At 42.4% G+C, this 20,519-nt stretch overlaps 1 protein-coding gene across 2 annotated transcripts in view; it reads left to right on the forward strand.

Moving 5' to 3' along the window:
- Nucleotides 1–20,519, forward strand: part of LOC109918955 (erythroferrone-like) — a 106,397-nt gene that overhangs the window by 69,991 nt on the left and 15,887 nt on the right. The window contains exon 8 of one of the 2 annotated variants that reach the window (XR_007263526.1): nucleotides 12,318–13,156. Coding sequence is in view for 1 of the 2 variants with exons in the window: in XM_048604436.1 (XP_048460393.1) it covers nucleotides 12,318–12,416 (99 nt within the window). In the remaining variant the exon portion in view is untranslated. Of the gene's footprint in view, nucleotides 1–12,317; nucleotides 14,134–20,519 lie in introns of those variants that run through there. The other variant, XM_048604436.1, reaches the window with a different exon arrangement.

Consider the following 20,519-nt stretch of genomic DNA (forward strand, 5'->3'; position numbering starts at 1 on the left):
AATTCCTGTGCTGTACAATTTTTAATCTGTGCTTCTTCTGTCTTTTAGAGTCACTCACTAAATTTCTGCCTCCAGTTCCCTGTTCTGAATATTCCCCAAGGTTCCTGTCACCCTGCCAATTAAACCCCCCCAAACAACACTAGCAAATTTCCTTGCTGTGAAATCTATCCCGCTCCCGTTCTATACCTTCCCCAGAAATGGTCACAATGCCTGAGAAATCGGATGTCCCAGCTATATGTTCAATTGCCCAATTCTCCTATTTCTATTCTCACAAGCACTGAGGACTGTGAGTAATCCTGCTTTGGTGGTCCTGCCTTCCAATCACATACTTATCACATACTTAGCTCCCTGAAATCTGTTTTCAGGATCCTATCCTCGTTCCTACCCCTGTCATGGACACCAACACGGACCACAATTTCTGACTGATCACCTCCCCCACAAAAATGTCCTGCACCCATTTGGGATGCAATATACTGTCCTGGAGTCACATATACAGCCACAAATTCCCCACTGCAATCTTCTAACTATTGCTCTTCCACTTTTTGCAGATGTGTATGTCTGGAACAAATGTGTGCATGACTTTATGGGGACCTTGATCAATTGGGCCAATGGACTGACGAGATGGGGTTTAATTTGGATAAATGCGAGGTTTTGTATTTTCATAAAACAAGGGCAGAATTTATATAGTTAATGGTGGGGCCTTGAGTAGTGTTGTCGAATGCAGAGACCTAGAGGTTTAGGTATTGGTTCTTTGAGATTTGCATCATAGGTAGGCAGGGTGGTTAAGAAGGCATTTAGCATACTTGCCTTCAGACCATTGAGTATAGGAGTTGAGATGTCATGTTGAGGTTTACAGGACATTGGTGAGGCTACTTTTAGTTCCAGTCGCCCTGTTATAGGAAGGATATTATTAAATTGGACAAGGTTCAGAAAAGATTTACCAGGATGTTGCCGGGACTGGAGGTTTTGAGTTATAAGTCTTGACAGGCTGGGCCATTTTCTCACTGGAGCATAGGATGTTAAGTGGTGACCTTATAGAGGTTTATAAAATCATGAGGGGCATAGATACTGTGAATAGCAAAGGTCTTTTCCCTATGGTGGGGGAGTTCAAAATTAGGGGGCATATTTTTAAGGTGAGAGGAGAAAGCTTTAAAAGGGACCTGAGGGGCAACTTTTTCACACAGAGGGTAGTTCTTATGTGGAATGAACTGCCAGATGAAGTGGTAGATGCTGGAACAATTACAATGTTTAAAAGACATTTGGATAAATATGTGAAAAGGAAAGATTTAGAGGAATATGGAGCAAATGCAGGTAAATTAGACTAGTTTAGTTTTGGAAACTTGGTCAGTATGGATGAGTTGGACCAAAGAATTTGTTTCCGTGCTGTATTACACTATGACTTTTTATACAATGGGATGCATACTCCACTTCCCCAAGATGTCCTGCTGTCCCATAACTTAAAAAGCTACTTATTACAGTTTGAATAGTAGAATACCAGTACTACCAATCAATTCTTCCTCTGTACCCCAGAAGGATTTACATTTTCATAGAGCTTTTGATAAGGTTCACAGAGGACGTTAAATAAAATTGGAGCATGTGGGATTATGGAGAATATAACTAATATCACTTGAAAATTGGTTAAGAGACAGACTGTAGAAATAAATAAATCATTCTCAAGATAGCAGGCTGTTACCACTGAGGTAACACAAGGATCAGTGCTTTGGCTACAGATTTACATAAATGATTTGTATGTGAGGACCAGTTGTAATATTTCTAAATTTACTGATGATACCAAATCGGGTGGAAACAGAAGTTGTAAGGAGGATGCAGGATCATCCTCCTTATGAAAATGTAAATCCTTCTGGGGTACAGAGGAAGAATTGATTGGTGAGTACTGGTATCCTACTATGCAAACTGTAATAAGCAGCTTTTTAAGTTATGGTACAGCAGGACACCTTGGGGAAGTGGAGTATGCACCCCATTGTATAAAAAGTCATAGAGGATGCAGGAGGACTTGGGCAGGCTATATAAATGGGATAAAATGTGAATAAATGTGAAGTTATTTACCTTGATTGGAAAAAAGAACTCAAATGTGGAATATTTCCTAAGTGGCGAGAGATTTGGAAGTGTGGGTATCCAAAGGGGTATGGGTGTCCTTGTTCATGAGTCACTAAAAGCCAGGTGAAGTAAGCAGTTAGGAAGGCCTAACTTAAGTAGGCCAACATTACAAGGGGCGTTGAGTGTAGGAGTAAAGATATCTCGCTGCCATTTTATAGAACCTTGGTGAGGCCTCAGCTGGAGTATTGTGTACAGTATTAGTATCATTATCTGAGGAAAGATATACTTGCCACACAGGAAGCGCATTAGAGATTCACCACATTAATCTTTGGAACAGGTGAATTGTTTACGAGGAGAGATTGAGGAAACAGGGTCTATATTCCGTCGTTTCACAGAATGAAGGGTCATCTGATTGAAGCTTATAAAGTTCTTACAAGGTGTGACAGCCTGGATGTAGGTAGGATGTTTCTCCTGGTTTGTGACTCTAGAATCAGGAGACATAATGCCAGGATAAGGAGCAAGGCATTTCGGACTGAGATAGTGAATCTTTGGAATTGTCTGCCCCAGAGGGCTGTGGAATCTCAATCAATGAGCAGGGTCAAGACAGAAACCTACTTAATAATCATCAGCTCAGAATCATCAGCACAGGCTCTGACTCAGTATGGCTAGGGCTACATTCACACAGTTATCCACTCTCCTCTAGTGAACTTCAAACTCCAAGCCCAACAGAAGTGGAGAACCAATCGATTTCAAACAAGATGGTGACCCATAAAATAACCTAAGATCAATGCACCAGTTGGATGCTTACAATACATCACCTGATTAATATTTGATCAAAGGCTCAATTGGGAAATGTACCTCAATGATTGATAGCCAGAAATTGGAAAAAAATAAATTATTCAGAAGTAAAGTCGGATCTGTATTTCTTTGTTGCTTCTCATGACCTCCTCATAACATCCCAAAATTCCTTACAGCCAAAGACATTCTTTTGAAGTGTAAGTGACTACTGTAATTGGAAAGTTGGCAGCCAAATTGGACACAACAAGATCCCAGCAATGTGATGATGACAAAGCATTTTGTTTTTGGTGCTATTAGTTCAGGGATGAATACTGGCCAAGGCACTTCAGATAACTGCCCTGCTTTGAGAGAATCCAATTGGCATCTTTTCCATTCAACTGAAAAGTCCATAGGACCATAAAATGTAGGAGCAGAATTAGGCCATTCAGCCCATCGAATCTGCTCCACCATTTGATCAGGGCTGATCTCAACCTCATTCTCTGACTTCTCTCCATTACCCTTGTTCCCTGTACCAATCTAAATCATACCTATCTATCTTTATCTTAAATATAATCAATGACTTGGCCTCCAGAGCCTTCTGTGGCAATGGATTCCCTGGATTTGCCACCCTCTGGCTGAAGGAATTCCTCCTTATCTCAATTCTAAAGGGTTGTCTCTTCATTCTGAGGCTGTGCCTTAGGTCATAGTCTCTGCTACTAGTGGAAACATCTTCTCAATATCCACTCTATCTAGACCTCTCAGAATTCTGTAAGTTTCAATGAGATCCTCCTCATTCTTCTAAACTCTATAAATACAGACCCAAAGTCCTCAACCACTCCTCATATGACAAGTCCTTCATCCCCAGGATCATTCTCATAAACCTCCCGTGGACACCCTCCAATGCCAACACATCCTTCCTTACATAACTGCTCACAATATTCCAAATGCAGTCTGACCACAGCCTTATACAGCCTCAGCTGTATATCTCTGCTTTTGTATTCTAGAAATGAATGCTTACATTGCAATTACCTTCCTAACTGCCAACTGAACTTATATGTTAACTTTAAGAAAATTCTGAACTGGGATTCCCAGTCCCTACGTGCTTCAAAGTTTCCCCATTTTAGAAAATAGTCTACACCTCTATTCTTCCCAACAAAGTACATAACCTCACACTTTCCCACATTGTAATGCATCTACTACTTCTTTGCCCACTCTCGTGGCCTGTCCAAGTCTTTCTGCAACCCCCATCTTCCTCAATACTATCTGTCCCTCCACCTATCTTTGTGTCATCTGAAAACTTAGTAACAATGCCCTTGGTTCCTTCATTTAGATTGTTAATGTATAACATGAATATTTCTGGTTCCAACATTGACCCTGTGGAACTCCACTAGTCACCAGCTGCCACCCTGAGAAAGATCCCTTTATACCCACTTTCTGCCTTCAGTCAGTGAGCCAATCCTTTATGCATGTCAGCATATCCTTCTCCCTAACACCATGGACTCTTAACTTATTAGCAGCCTCCTGTGCAGCACCTTGTCGAAGCCCTTCTGGAAATCCAAACAGATCATGTCCACTGTCTTTCCTTTGTCTAACTTGCTTGTTACCTCCTCAAAGAATTCTAACATATATTTCAGGCATGACCTTTCCTCGATGAAGTTGTGCTGACTCAACCCTATTTTACCATGCATTTCCAAGTGCACCACAACCTCATCCTTAATAATGGACTCTAAAATCTTACCAACGACCGAGGATCGGTTAACCGGCCTATAGTTTCCTGTCTTCTGCCTCTGTCCCTTCTTAAACAGGGTTGTTACATGCACCATTTTCCAGTCCTGTGGGATCCTCCCTGACTCCAGTGATTACTGAAAGATCACCACCAAAACCTCTACAATCTCCTCAGCTATCTCCTTCAGAATCCTGGAGCGTATCCATCTGGTCTGTGTGATTCATCCACTTTCAGACCTTTCAGCTTCCCCTGGATCCCTCTCCCTGCCTCATTTATCGTCACACCCTCCTGCTGCCCCGATCACTGACTGAATTCAAAGTTATTAATTTAAGGGTTGTGACTGCCTCCTAAAACACAGCGTGCAGATAACTCCACATCCTGCCCTCCACACCCCTCCCACATCCCTGATGTGTCACAGTCTGCGAAGTTCAGATTCCAGCTCATCAACTGTGTGCCAGAGTTCCTCAAGCAACCAACACTTGCCACAGAACCACAATGGGACCCACCAGCCCCCACATATTGCAGGTAGAACATATTGACTCTTAAAAATTTCCGACTGGTCTTTCAGTTTGTAACCTGTAAATACTCCCACTATTGACCTTCAATCCGAAAATAAACTATAATAAATTGTCAATTTAGTAAATTTGAGAAAGTAGACAAGTCTCAGTTTTATGTTCAATCTAAGAGATAATACCTCCAAAGGTGCAGACCTCCCTCAGCACTGCATTGAAGCATCAAGTCTGAATTTATCACTCATCGCTTCGAAGTGGGACTTGAAGCTACAGTATTCTGATTCAGAGGTGACAGTTCTACTAATTGAGCCGTAGGTTACACATAATCACGATTGTTTAAAGGTGCGTATTCTCACAAATGAATACCATAACGTTTATTGTCCTGGGATAATCATTTAATGGCAGCTTGCTTATGTGTAGAGCTGAAACCAGGCTCTGGAAATGATATATAATGTATAGCCTTTTTCTAAATGATGACAACTAAATATAGTCAGGTTAAGCTTTAGTCTTCACTGAGGCTACTTGTTGCCAGTAATCTGTAATGATGTGTGACAGAAAGAGTAGAATGTATTTAAGCGAGATTTCAATCAGCACAGTATTTAGGTTTGTGATTTGATCAGACTGTGATGCCTCTCTGCATTCCATCACTATTAGATAGGACTGCCTTTAGATAGCACAAGATAACTTGCCTTGTAACTGAGCAGCATTGTACAAAACATGAAGACATGATGGGAATGTAACCCTTGCAATGTTAACGTTCCTTATTTGAGTTTAGGAGTGCCTTGTTGTTCCAACTCTGGCTGAAGACCTGTTTCACTGAATACCCGCCTCTGTTTTTGAGGGAGCTCTGTCGCAAAAGTTATAGCAGGAGACGAGGAGAACCTCTGTCAATTTCGTATTCCACAAACTGTTAAAATAACAGTTTTACATCTCACTTATTAGACAGGAAATGGTTGTGTATCCATTTTATACCTAATCTGCTTTTACTGTTCAATGAAATCATTGGAATACTGCGTTCAATTCTAGTCTCTTTGCTATAGGAAGGATGTTGTTAAATTTGAAAGGGTGTGGAAAAAATTAATAAGGGTTTTGCCAGGTTTTGAGCTATAGGGAGAGGCTGAATAGGCTGCGGCTATTTTCCCTGGGGCTTCGGAGGCTGAGGGGTAACCTTATGGAGGTTTATAAAATCATGAGGACCATGGATAGGGTGAAGAGCCAAGGATTTTTCCCCAAGGTAGGGGAGTCCAAAACTGGAGGGCATAGGTTTAAGCTGAGAAAGGAAAGATTTAAAGATTTCAAAGGGATATACAGAGGGTGGTGCATCTATGGAATGAGCTGCCAGAGGAGTTAGTGGAGCCTGATACAATTACAACATTTAACAGGCATCTGGATGGGGACAAAACAGGAAGGGTTTAGAGGTATATGGGCCAAATGCTGGCAAATGGGATAAGATTAATTTAGGATATCTGGTCAGCATGGATGAGATGGACCAAAGGGTCTGCTTCCATGCTATACATCTGTATGATTCTATACAGAATAAAGTCAGTTGGATGTAAAACAGGCTTGATTTCAACATATTGGTGGCCTATTTCACCAATTTAGGTTAAATGGGCAGCTGCAATATTTGTCACCCATTGAATCTGTCTTCACTGGTTCCTCCTTTAATATGTGAATATTTTGGGACTTGCACAGTAATGGATACTGAAACACAGTCAATCATACTGTAACAGGGAGTAAATTGTTACCATTTACTGTACCATCAGCGGAGTTGACACCGTGACATATCTGAGATGCAGCATTTGAGACAAAAATGTATTTCCATTTACAAGGGATAGAATCTTGTAAGAGCTGGAGCAATATGGGTTATGTTGGGATTTGTGGCAGAATCACACAACAAGTCCCGCGAGGCCTGTCTCAGTTTCATGAGCAACTTGCTGCACCGTTTGTACATTTGCCAAGCGGTGTGGTGAGTTTCTCGCTGGGCAGCAACAACTTGCTCATCAAAGGAGATTATTGTTCAATGCCGCAACTCACTCCATTAACATTCAGCTCGCTATCTTACCAAGCACGACAAAGGAGCTGGACAAGAATTCTTGGCGTGGCAATCAGTTCAGGTACCTGGTGATGTCAGCTCGCCACTGGCTCCATGCAGCTCAGCATCTTAGAAAAGCATCAATGGGCACCAACCCCATGTGCCCCTCGTCTTTGGATACTGGCATCTGACATTTGCCAACCCTTCACAATCTTCATGACACCTCCCTGATCTAGTTGCCAAACACTTAAGAAGCACGGTCCTGCATTGCAGATCCCAAAAAACAGCCAGCACTGAAAGGCTGCAGCAAGGACACAAGCACAGATTGGACCAGGCTGCATCTCAGGGCTGTTTGCTTCCCCTAGTAGCGCTTGTCCACTTAATGCCTACCTGCTTACTCACAGCTTCCTTGCCTTGGCTTGCACTGCCATGGCAGTTAGTGTGTTGCCGGTTCAGCCAGCACCAAAGGCTATCAGCACTGCCATATTGATGAGCTGTTTTGTATAGATGCACAGACAGGCTTCAAGCCACGCTTCCCCTCCGAGATCTATCCAAGTTCAGGTGTTCTCTTCATGAAAGGCACATCAAAACTAGTGGGGTGCCACAGGGATCGGTGCTGGGACCCCAGCTATTCACTACATATATTAACGATATGGATGAAGGAACAAAATGTAACAACATCTCAAAGTTTGCAGGTGATACCAAGTTGGGTGGGAGGGTGAACTGTGACGAGGATGCAGAGATCCTTCAGCATGATCTGGACAGGGTGGGTGAGAGGGCAAATCAATGGCAGATGCAGTATAATTTGGATAAATGTGAGGTTATTCACTTTGGAAGCAAAAACAAGAAGGCAGATTACTACCTGAATGGATGTAAATTGAGAAAAGGGAGTGTGCAGCGGGGCCTGGGTGTCCTTGTGCACCAGTCTCTGAAGGTAAGCATGCAGGTGCAGCAGGTAAAGAAGGCAAATGGTATGTTGGCCTTCATTGCGAGCGGTTTTGAGCACCGGAGCAGGGATGTGTTGTTGCAGTTGTACAGGGCCTTGGTGAGGCCACACCTGGAATATTGTGTGCAGTTTTGGTCTCCTTTTCGGAGGAAGGATGCTCTTGCTATTGAGGGAGTGCAGCGAAGGTTTACCAGGCTGATTCCGGGGATGGTGGGTCTGATGTATGAGGAGAGATTGACTGGGTTGGGATTGTTTTCGCTAGAGTTCAGACGAATGAGGGGGGATCTCAGAGAGACTTATAAAATTCTAACAGGACTGGACAGGGTAGATGCAGGGAGGATGTTCCCAATGGTGGGTGTGCCCAGAACCAGGGGTCACAGTCTGAGGATTCGGTGTAGAAGATTTAGGACAGAGATGAGGAGATATTTCTTCACCCAAAGAGTGGTGAGCCTGTGGAATTCACTACCACGGGAGGTAGTTGATACTAAAACGTTGAATGCATTCAAGAGGTGACTAGGTTTAGCACTTGGAGTGAATGGGATCAAAGGTTATGGGGAGAAAGCAGGATTCGGCTATTGAGTTGGACAATCAGCCATGATCGTGATGAATGGCGGAGTAGGCTCGAAGGGCCGAATGGCCTCCTCCTGCTCCTATCTTCTATGTTTCTATGTAAAATACCAATCTAACACAGCAGCATGAGTCAGCTGCCTGCTTCCCATACACACTGTATGTTTAGAATCATAAAATCATAGAATCCGAATCCCCACAGTGCGGAAGCAGGTCATTCGGCCCATCAAATCAACACCGACCCTCTGGAGAGCATCAGCAGCGGTGCTAACCACTGAGCCACTGTCCTGCCCGTTTACTCAACCAAACGGCCATGTGCAAACTGCATGGGAGCTTGTCCTCACTCCAATCAGGGGGGAGCCACTGTCTTTCAGGGGTACTGTCAGTCATGGGCACAGTTTGCACAAAGTCCCGGGTCTTGGTCACTGTCAGTTATCAGCAAAAGGCAAACCAAGGTGCAGCAAGAGGCCAATGTGAAGGCTAAGCAGCAGCCAGCTCAGGGAAAGGTCACACAGCAGTGCCCCTCAGGGGGCATGGGATCCAGTGGAAGACCACAGGTTTTTACCCACCTTGCTCCATTTCCTGGGCATGAGTGCAGCACAGTGCCAACAAAGGCTCCGAAGAACCAGGACACTGTGACCGAGCTGGAGAGGGCCCTCAGCGCTTCAGGAGTGAGAGGTCATCCTCTCCCAATGACTGCCACTTTGAACTTCGACTGGGTCCTTGCAGAGAGCAATGGGAGAACTGTGTTACATCTCTCAGTCGTGTACCCACAAATACATCCAAACGGTGAGCAATGCCATCTGTGCAAGCTCTGATCACTATTACCGTTTCCTGAAGATGTGTGCCTGCTACCCTGGCAGCTGTCATGACGCCTACATCCTGGAACAATCTTGTGCACCTGGTGTGTCTCATTACAAGGCTTACAAGGGCCGCGGCTGTGACCATCGCTCATGACACCATTGCACAAGCCTGCTGACTGATGTAGAGCACAGATACAATGCTGCTCAATGCTTTTAGCAGGGCCATGGTGGAGCAGACGATGGAGCTGCTGAAGATTCCGCTCCACCACTTGGACCATTCTGGGGTGGGGTTAAGGGGTCTGTTGACTTTAGTCTGGACAGACCATGCTGCATCATCCTCGTGTGCTGTGCTTTGCACAATTACACCAGGCAACAAGACTATATAATGGATGCCGAGGAACTGTGGGAATGGGAGCCACCTTCTGAGGAGGAAGCCACTTCAGGAGCCATCAGCCAGTCAGAACGTGATTGATATGCACTTCCAATAGATGGGAATGAGAAATAGCAGACCATCATGGAATATTAAATAGGCATTTGCTAAAGGTGCCAGTTTTTGGTTTGAATTATGGGGAGAAATGTTCAGAATTATCCTATATGTGATGTTTACCTACTAAGCAATGACAGGTTGTGGGTGTCCAGGAGAAATGAGCAACTTCGACAGGGCGTTTTGACCAGATGTAGCAAAGGACAGATAAACTGTATGACCTGATGGTTAAACAGTAGCTAGGATAAGAGATGGGGTTGTATGTGTGAGGGAATGCCAAATGTGCTGTGAGCAATCTGGCTTTGTGGCCACTACATCATTACATTGACAGTGAGGGCCAACACCGGATTGCCAATACTTGTCCACGTACACATTGGCCTTTTAAAGTGGCACAGGGCAAGGGATGCCAATCTTTTGGCAGCCATCTGGTGAGTGGTGAGTTGTTCTAAGAACAGCATATTGGCAAGATGGGGAATGAATCAGTTGTGAGAGACACTACAGCGGCAGGATAGGTAGTTAATAAGGCAAGTTTGGTAAGATACAGTTAGAAATATTGCTGGGCCTCACGGCAAAATCCCTCTAAAATATACTTGATGCAACAAGCAAAACTGGAGAAAGAAAGTCTAAGATCCAGCCCAAGGTAGGCATGTGGAGTTAGGCTACAGATCAGCCATGATCTCATTGAATGGTAGGACAGGTTTAAGGGGCTGAATAGCCTACTCCTGTTCCTGTGTCCCTAAGGTGCCCATTATAGATCGTCTATTGTCTGGCAGAATGGTTTCATTGATCTCTGATTCATTACTCACAGGGATACTTACTCTCCGTACAATCTTACAAACTAATCCCCTTGCTTTTTTCTCAGAGTGCTGCAATGTTTTCCTTTTCAAGTGTAAATCCAATCACATTTTGAAGTCTCCTACTGAAACTGCTTCCACTGCCCTATCATGCAGTGCATCTTTTTTTTTTGCTTTAGATCCCCTCTTTTTGTTTTAACAATTATTTTAAATTTGTATCCTATCAATATGGACCCTCATTCCATGAGAACACCTTCTTTTTGCTCACCTTGTCAAAATCATTCACAACTTCCAATTCTTCTATTAAATCTCCTTTTAACTTCCACTGCTGTGAGGGAAACAGTCCCAGTTTCACTAGTCTCTTATCGTGTCAAGCTGTCCAGATCTTTGGGTAAACATCCTCCAAGGTGGACTTTGGGATACACAATGATGCAGAGTCACTGAGCAGAGGCTGATAGTCAAGTTCAGTAACCATGAGGACGGCCTAAACCTGTATCTTGGGTTCATGTCGCACTGCAGGTGACCCTACCACACTATACACTCTCACACACACACACACTCACACATATGCATACATACACAGACACTCACTTACACAAAAACACACACACACACACACAGATCCTCTCCATACACACACAGATCCTCTCTCTCTCCCACACACACACACACAGACCCTCTCTCATACACACACTGTCTCTCAAGCACGCGCGTGCAAGCACACACTCACTCTCTCTCTCTCTCTCCCCGCATACACACGCACGAATCTATGGGGTGAATTTGCATTTGCAGATGCATTCTATTTTGTTCAAAAAGCACACAATTTATAGACAAATGTAGCAATTTATAAATTCCCACTTTAGAGATAAAACCAGTCTGACTCCAAACCAAAACACAAACAGATTCTAAACAAGGCCTCACACCTAACATGCATTGTCTGACCTAAAATGTCACCTCTTTTTTGCACTGATAAAACCTTTAGTTCTCTCAGGACAGTTACTTCAAAGGAATTCAGGGATTTACATATTAATCAATTAAAAATTGTAACTGATTAAAGATATAACAGTATCTTAGATTTGTTAAGTATATCTTCATCAGTGGTGTGGCCCTTTGATCTTTAGCTTATAGATTCTGTGTCGGATACTACCTCTCTCACTAACACCTGAAGAAGGAGTAAGACTCCGAAAGCTTGGGTTTTCAAATAAACCTGTTGGACTATAACCTGATGTCATGTGATTTCTGACCTAACTCCCTTTGGAATTGGGCCATTGGATTTTTATTGCCTATCCTTAATTGTCATTCAAAAATGTATCACTTCAGACTTCTCCGTTTTAAATTTCATCTCTATTTCTTTTCCAACTCACGAATGTATTTTGCAGTTAGAAAACCAAAAATGGCACACAATGTTCAGTATTCAGAATGGGAGCTGAACCCATTCTGTGCATGCTTGCTATATGATGGTTTCATTAGTGTTGAGCTATACCTCCTGCAGGTTAACAGTGTCAGCCTGACTGGAAGTGTAATAAAAGGGAAGATGTGTTTCACATGCAGCTTCAGTAGGAAGCAGAAGTTGACTGAGTTGGGTTCACTGGTCTTGACAATTCTGTTCTCTCCACAGGCCATGCAGTATATCTCTGTCTTTGCTGACAACAGATCCGGTTTTGCTGTCACCATCCAAAGTGGCTCGGATTTCACAGGGATCTTCCTGGGCACGTAGAGGCAGCCAGTGGAATGGATCCATGGACCTGCTCGATTCCCTCCTCTCCTCCTTCCCTCCCACATTAAGACTCCTCTTGCCGATCCGTCCCCTGCAATATCGCATCGCCCATGAATTTACTGCTGCGGTGGGGAGGGCTGATAGCAAAGGGCACTCGGGGTCAATAAAGACATTAACCAGAATTTTTTTGTGTGTGCCACGGACCTCTGGGAATGTTCTGGAGAAATCTTTCTTTTCATGTATTTTTTAATGACAATATTTTCCCTGAATGTTTACTGTCGGAACTATAACAGCATTGTCTTTCAAAGCTCTTGACAATGTCAGAATGCGATTCAAAATTCGCTTGCAATTTGCTTGCAACCTGGATGTATCTTTAATATAAGAAGCTGCATTTTCGCGAAATCGGGCATTCAATGCATATCTCACAAACGTGCGGACTGTTTAAAAAGTAGGACGTTCTTCCACTCTCCCTGCATTTCCCAAAACGTATCCATTCCTATATTTTTAAAACAATTCCGTGCATCAAAATTTGCCTCACCTTACCAAATTTGTTGTTTTTGTCTTTACTTCTTGTAGAAGAATGTAAGAGAACAATATAAAAGGGTAAAGAATCAGAAGCCTGCATGCCAGCAATGAATCTGTATCTGGCTTCCTCCCCAGTGAAAGGGAATCGTGTTAGGAGATAGATTCCAGTCCATATTCTACTGCCTGTGTGGCCCAACTCTGCAACCATCCCCACAGTAAGTGGACTAGATGGTCACTGTCAGATCTGGCAAAGGGGGAAATGTTAAGATCTTAGAAATAATTCATTATAAGTCATAAATAAATTTGTTGGGCTTTGCATTGTATTGCTCAGTGTCTGTGCTTAGGCCCTGGGGCTTTGGCTTTCAGATGGGTTTGGTTTAACTGACAAAAAAAACTGAGGGGGGGTCCCAGTTAAAAATTGGAGGTGACCATCTTGGGAGGTGGAAGTAGGGAGTTGGTTGTTAGTGGGTGAAGGGTTAGGATTGGTGATGGGACATGGGGTCTGGAACTGAACCAAACTGAGGAAAGGGAAGCCATTGTTAGGCCTGTCAGCAGATTGACAAGAGCTTTGAAATGGCTGACACAGTGACAAGTTGATTTTTTTTATAAATCTTCCCCTGCCTGCCCTGATGGCATGGTTGTTAGAGCACCAGCAGTGCTGTGATCTGATTGACTCGATGCTCACATCCTGGTTTAATCTGCTTTATTGTGTAGAGTTGATAAAACGTTAATAAACATCATTCTGAAAAGAAAGGCTGGTGTGAGATGCGCAGAATAACTCAGCAATAGTCAGACCCTCATCAGCTGATGTTTTAAACTGAAGAATAAACTTTGCTTTTTAAATTCTAAGCGTCTAGAGGCTAGGGAGACTAATTCACCAGAACCTCTCAAACTGTAATTCATACCTAAATAACAAACAGCATACATGTAAACTATCTGAACTCTTCATTTGGATTCCAGCCAGTAACTCACTCAGCTAGCCATTATTCTCACATACTGAAAGTAACAGGATGTAATGGGAAAAAAATCCCATTGGCATCTGTGATAATTAATGAAGTCCATGCTGGGATAGAGAGGCACATATTCAAGTTTACTGATGAAACATTGGTCGGAGACATTGTTAAATGGTACATATGGAGGCAGAACATTGCAAAGAGGTAACAAGGTGTAGAGCTGGATGAACACAGCAGGCCAAGCAGCATCAGAGGAGCAGGAAAGCTGACGTTTCAGATCGAGACCCTTCTTCAGCTGCTTGGCCTGCTGTGTTCATCCAGCTCTACACCTTGTTATCTCAGATTCTCCAGCATCGGCAGTTCCTACTATCTCATTGCAAAGAGGTATTGTGGCGACACTGTGTCAGATGCATTCCAATACAGGCAAGTCAACCTTGACCCTAAAAAGGATAGATCACAGCACTTTTAAAATGTTGAGAAGCTACAAACAGCGAAGGTCCGAAGATACTGAGGAATTCATGCGTGTAATATAATTAAAGTGGTATGGAAAGATACAAAACAAAAAGGCTATTGGTATATTGTTCTTTATATCTATAGGATCAGAATAAAAGGAGATGAAAGTTTTGCTACAGTTGTAGTCACCACTGACTGAGGTAGTACAGTAGAATTCAAGCCAAACTATTCCCAGAGTTGTCAGAAATACAAAAATTTTAGCCAAAATATCCAAAGTCCCCAATGTGCTTGACTGACAAACTCAGGTTCAAAGAATAAATGAGGTTTTTGTACTTCATTAGAAAATAACTGTTTATTATGAACAAATTGTCTTTAACTGATGGCAATTAGAAAATAAGAATTGTTAACTTACAACTCTACAACTTAAAACTCTATCCCTTCATAAATCCCTCCCTCTACAACCAGACAGACAACACATGGATATAAAAAGTGGAAAAGGAAAATAGTCAGAGTAACGCAGTTCAATAGCACCAGCCTGGGCCACAGGAGTTGAAGAATTGTTTTTTTTCAGTTTCCTCTGATTCCTTTTAGTTCTTTGCTGTTAACAGAAGGATAATGACACAATAATGCTCTCTTTCATTCATTAGTTGAGAATTCATCCTTTCACTGTCTTTGAAGGTATTTTATTTCTCCTTCAACAGGGCATTTGCAGAGAAAGGTGAATGAAAGACAGCTAACTATTACTGGAGACTTTCTAGTACCTCCACAGAGAACAGAATGAGAGGTTTCTTCAATGCCTTCTGTGTGTAGGCTCCACTGGTTCCACACAAACCATGGTCACCTCATCAGGAGCCAATCAGATCATACCACTGAGCAATTCTCCCTTAATTCAAAACTGATAGGCTCGGTGATGTTTACTTTTGCTCTCACTGTTCCAGGGGGAGGTAACATTGTATATGACTCACAATATGCTTCATTAAATATGATTTTTAAAACCACAGCCACCTTGGCTTAAAGCAATATCTTGTTTTTTAATCCATAGTCTAACAATAAAAGAAATAAGAAGATATGGTCTTTACACAGTACAAAGCCCTGTTTAGAAAATATTTGGAAAACTGTGTTCAGCTCTGGGCACCCCAGTTTAAGGCAGATGTATCAGCATTGGAGGGAGTGAGCATGGGTTCAATACAGTGATAAAAACCGAAAGAACTGCAGATGCTGGCAATCAGAAACAGAAACATGAATTACTGGAAAAGCTTAGCAGGTCTGTTAGATCAGTGGAGAGAAACCAGAGTTAATGTCTTGGATAACAAGGTGTAGAGCTGGATGAACACAGCAGGCCAAGTAGCATCAGAGGAGCAGGAAGGCTGATGTTTTGGGCCTAGACCCTTCTTCAGAAAATATTTATGTCTTGGGTTGAGTGAATTTGACCCAGTTCTGAGGAAGGGTCACTCAACCCAAAATGTTAACTCTGATTTCTCTCCGCAGATTCTACCAGACCTGCTGGACTTTTCCAACAATTTCTGTTTTTGTTTCTGCAAAAAGATACCTGGACTAAAAATGTTCAATTATAAACAGAGATTGCACAAACCTGGGTTGTGTTGTCTGGAATTTAGAAGCTTGAGACTAATTCCATCTAATTTTTCAATATATTAAGCAGAATTGATAGGACTGCTAGAAATTATTAGCAATGTTTAGGGAAGGTGGGACACTACCATTGCACTGTTAGAGACCCCTAGTTGTTCTATATATAAACGTGTGGCTTAATCTAAGGCCGTATTGCATTTATAAACTGACTAAACTATCAGGACAGAGATTTCAGGTGAAAGAGAGAGGAGAATAATAAAAGGGGTGTAACAATATTGGTGTAAGAAACAACCACAGCTTTGAGGAGCAATGATATATTAGAAAGACTGTCAAATAAATCCATGTAGGCAGCGTTGAACCAGAGAAAGGAGACAATTACATTACTAAAGTTACCCACATAGTATGAGGGAGACAGAAGAGTAAGCTCTACATGGTCGAGAAGGAGAGATCACACCTAGAGTGAGGCACAGTCCGAGTGAAAATATGTTTAAGAAATTTTGGAGCTGAGTGGGAACGGAATTGGTAATTTTTTTTTCTTCTCCATTTTAAATGTTTAAAATTCAGGAGTCTAGTTAACGGGTTAATAAAGTAGCTGAGTCACCTGACTGAGGAACAGTTATCAGTCAATCACCTGAAGCCTGAACAGGGCCTCAATGGGTGTTAATTGCTATTGATGCAGAACGTAAGTGTTGAAGAGAGGGCCTGTTGAAAGTACATAATCTTGCACGGTCAGGAAGATCACATCCTGAGTGAGGTACAGTGTGAGTGAGTGAGTGAGTGAGCATATATTCTGGGGATTTTTGAGCAGTGTGGGAATTTTGCATGGAGGGGAGGAGGTGATTTCATGTTAGTCAGGCCCTTTTATGAGATAAATTGAAATCCACGATTGTGGGTCCAGCACAAAGCAGAATGATGTCATGGGAAAACTGTAAGTTCATTGGTTGGTAATAGCTGCTAATTTGACTATCTGTTATAGTTTATTTTCCTATTGAAGGTAAATAGGAGACATATTTGCATATTGAAGACTAAAATTCATGAGAAATTTTTGAAAATAACAAATAAGAGCCAAGTAAAAAATGAGATGTAAGACCAGGTGTATGTTGTAGGACATATGATATAGGAGCTGGTGGATCCAATTGTGAATCATAGTTATCATTTCTGTAGTGAATGTTGGTTGCTTGAGGAATTCTGATTCTTTTCTTTATTCAGTCAGGGGATGAAGGCATCATCTAATGCCCACCCCTAATTGCCAAGAGGGCAGTTAAGAGTCAACCATATTGCTGTGGGTCTGGAGTCACATGTAGGCCAGACCAGATAAGGATGGCAGTTTCTTTCCCTAAAGGGCATTAGTGAACCAGATGGGTTTTTCCCCCCAACAATTGGCAATGGATTCACGATCATCATTAGATTCTTAATTCCAGATATTTTATTGAATTTAAATTCCATCAACTTCTGTGGCAGGATTTGAACCCGGGTCCCCAGAACATTATCTGGGTCTCTGGATTAACAGTCCAGCGATAATACCACTAGGCCATCACCTCCCCACTGTTCAAAGTTGATGAGCTGTAGTCTGAGCTTCGAACACTGAGACATACCAGGGAGGGGAATGTTATCTAGAATCTGTGTTTCAGGAGGTGGTCACACCCATTTGATTATCTACCTTGAATTGGGTCAGTGATAAGGGACAGGAAGGGGTGAATACAAGTGAGGCAGGTTGAGGGATCCAGGAGGTGGTGCAAAGGTGGTGCTCAGCCCTGAAACTCATCCAGTAGGTTTGTGATCCTTGCTCCCTGTGTGGATGAGTGTCAGGGCTGGAGGGAGGATGAGTAAACTGACCAGAGCACTGTGGTACAGGGAGCCATTCAAGGGGTGGGGGGAAGAAAAGAGAAATGTTGTAGTAGTCAGGGCAATAGAGACTGTTCTCTGTGGTCAGGATCTGAAGGCTGTGTTTCCTGCCTGATGCCCAGGCTCAGGATATCTCATCTGGGTTGCTGAGGACCTTAGAATGGGAGAGGTAAGATGCAGTTGTTGTAGGAAGGTAGGGGGGGTGTTCAGTTGCATGGAAAATTAGAAAATCAAAGGTAAAGGAGAAGGTAGGACTGCAGGTCAGTGACAGAGTTGATTGTCACCAGGAAATAAAAGGACATGATGTGCAAGTGTCATATTGTACCATAAAAATGTAGGGAAATTCCATAACAGAACAAACATAAAGGCTCTGTGTCTGACTGCATGAAGCATTCGGAATAAGGTAGATGAGCGAATGGTCATTTATCTTAATTTGTGCTATGATCTCATAGTCATTACAGAAAAATGGTTGCAAGGAGATCAAAACTGGGAACTTAATGTTCAGGGATACTTGAGACAGGCGGGATAGAAAAGGTGGTGGGTAGCACTCTTAATGAGAGATGGACTGAAGACGGTAGTAAGAGATTGTCCAGGCTCAGTTGATGTACAGTCCATTTGGCTGGAGGCTTTAAAAAGAAAAAGCAGGGAAAGAAGGCATTAGGAGTACTTTACACAGTCCCAAATAGTAGCCACTCTGTGAGAAAGGCTATCAATCAACAAAGAGTAAGGGCATGTAAAAAGAATATAGCAAATAATTATGGGTGACTTTAATTTTGATTGAGCAAATTGAATTGTAAAGGGTAGCTATGACAACAAATTCATAAAGTGCATTAGAGGTAGCATGCTCCCCGGCATAATGTTCTAGGAAACTGTCTCGGATCTGGTCATGGTTAATGAGGCAGGTTTAATAAATGACTTCCGAGTAAAAGATCCCCTAGGATCATAGTGATCATAACATGATAGAATTTAATATTTAGTTTGAGAAGTGAGAACTTGGGTCAGAAACAACTGCTTTACTTAAGGGGAATTGCAATGAAATGAAGATAAAATTAACTAAAGTGAACTGGGCAGATAGATGAGCAAGAAAGACAGTAAGCAAGCAATGACAGGCATATAAGGAGGTAACTTACGGTACTCAGTGAAAATATATTCCAATAAGGAGGAATGATTCTAAATGATGGATAAACCAACCCATTGCTTACCAAAGAAATTAAGACAAGTATTAAGTTGAAAGAAAATGTGTATAAAGAGGCCAAGGTCAGTGAGGATGAGGAGGAATTTCTTGAGGGTGAGAGCCTTTGGAACTCCTTGACACAATTCTGTGGGGGCAGAGTCCTTTTGCATATTTAAGGCTGAGATTCTTGATCAGTAGGAGCTCCAAGGGTTATGGGGAAAGTGCAGGAAAGTTGACATCCCTCATGTCAAATCAGCCATGATCCTACTGAATGGAAGAGGGGCTGAAAGGCTTACTCCTGTTCCTATTTCTTAAAGTAAATGTGAGGGCAAATTGCTGAGCAATGCATAAACAAAAGTTATAACAGTAAGGATTTTCAGACACTTAATATTAACTGAAATAACTTTAATGTAAAAGGTACAAAGGATGCAAAATTCTCAATCAATTTTAGAATTTTTTTAAGCCAATACATAATCAGCACATCAAGGGAATGGGAGCGTTTTGGATTTGGTTTTAGGAAGTTTTGGTTTTTGGCCTTGGGGCAGCATGGTGGCTCAGTGGTTAGCACTGCTGCCTCACAGCACCAGGGACTTTGGTTCAATTCCAGCCTTGGGTGACCATCTGTGAGGAGTTTGCACATTCTCCCCATGTCTGTGTGGGTTCCCTCCGTGTGCTCCAGTTTCCTCCCACAGTCCAAAGATATGCAGGATAGGTGGATTGGCCATGCTAAATTGCCCATAGTGTCTAGGTTTGTGCAGGCTGGGTGGATTAGCCATGGGAAATGCAAGGTTACAATCCAAAGGTTTTCTTTAAAAAAAAAGTTGTAACCACCTACCAATCACAATTTCAATCAGAGTACCGATGTCCTAATACAGCAGATTCTTGCATTCCTCTCTTCCTACATCCTGAATGAAGGTCACCTAATTATGTTATGACCTGTTTAGGGACCAATACCTTTGTTTTAAATTGAGTAAAAGGTGAGTTGCAGGGGTCTTAGTAAGAAAATAAAGCCAAGTGATTCCATTGTTTTCAATGAAAAGTAACAAACTTTACTGTACAATGTGAAAACATTAATCTGTAATACATGCATGACTTATTCCCAACATTTCTAACATATGGTAAGTCTGGGGTAACAGATTAAACCCCCCACAGATTAAACCCCCCAAATAGCCAGCACGATCAAGGGAGATCTAATGGATTTCACAGCAACTCCCCCCAGATGTTAATGACACAGTGGGTCATCAAATCTTTTTTTTAAACTTCATAAGGCATTGTAATATTTCACTCTTGTTGATCAAACCTCGAAGATCCTTCAAGAACCATTTCTGTCACGAACTTCCTCAAGAATTGTTTGTGTTCTGTTCAGGTCTGGTTGATTAACCCCACCTCCCCTACTTTCCAGGGGTTTAACTCCCCTGGACTGTACTCCAGTACTTATTCACCAACAATAAAAACAGAAGTTGCTGGAAAAGGTCAGCAGGTCTGGCAGCGCCTGTGAAGAAAAAAATCAGATTTAACGTTTCAGGTCCGGTGATCCTTCCTCAGAACTCCGAGCTCTGCAACCTA

Source organism: Rhincodon typus, chromosome 13 (assembly GCF_021869965.1).
Source record: "Rhincodon typus isolate 14 chromosome 13, sRhiTyp1.1, whole genome shotgun sequence".
NCBI classification, from domain to species: domain Eukaryota; kingdom Metazoa; phylum Chordata; class Chondrichthyes; order Orectolobiformes; family Rhincodontidae; genus Rhincodon; species Rhincodon typus.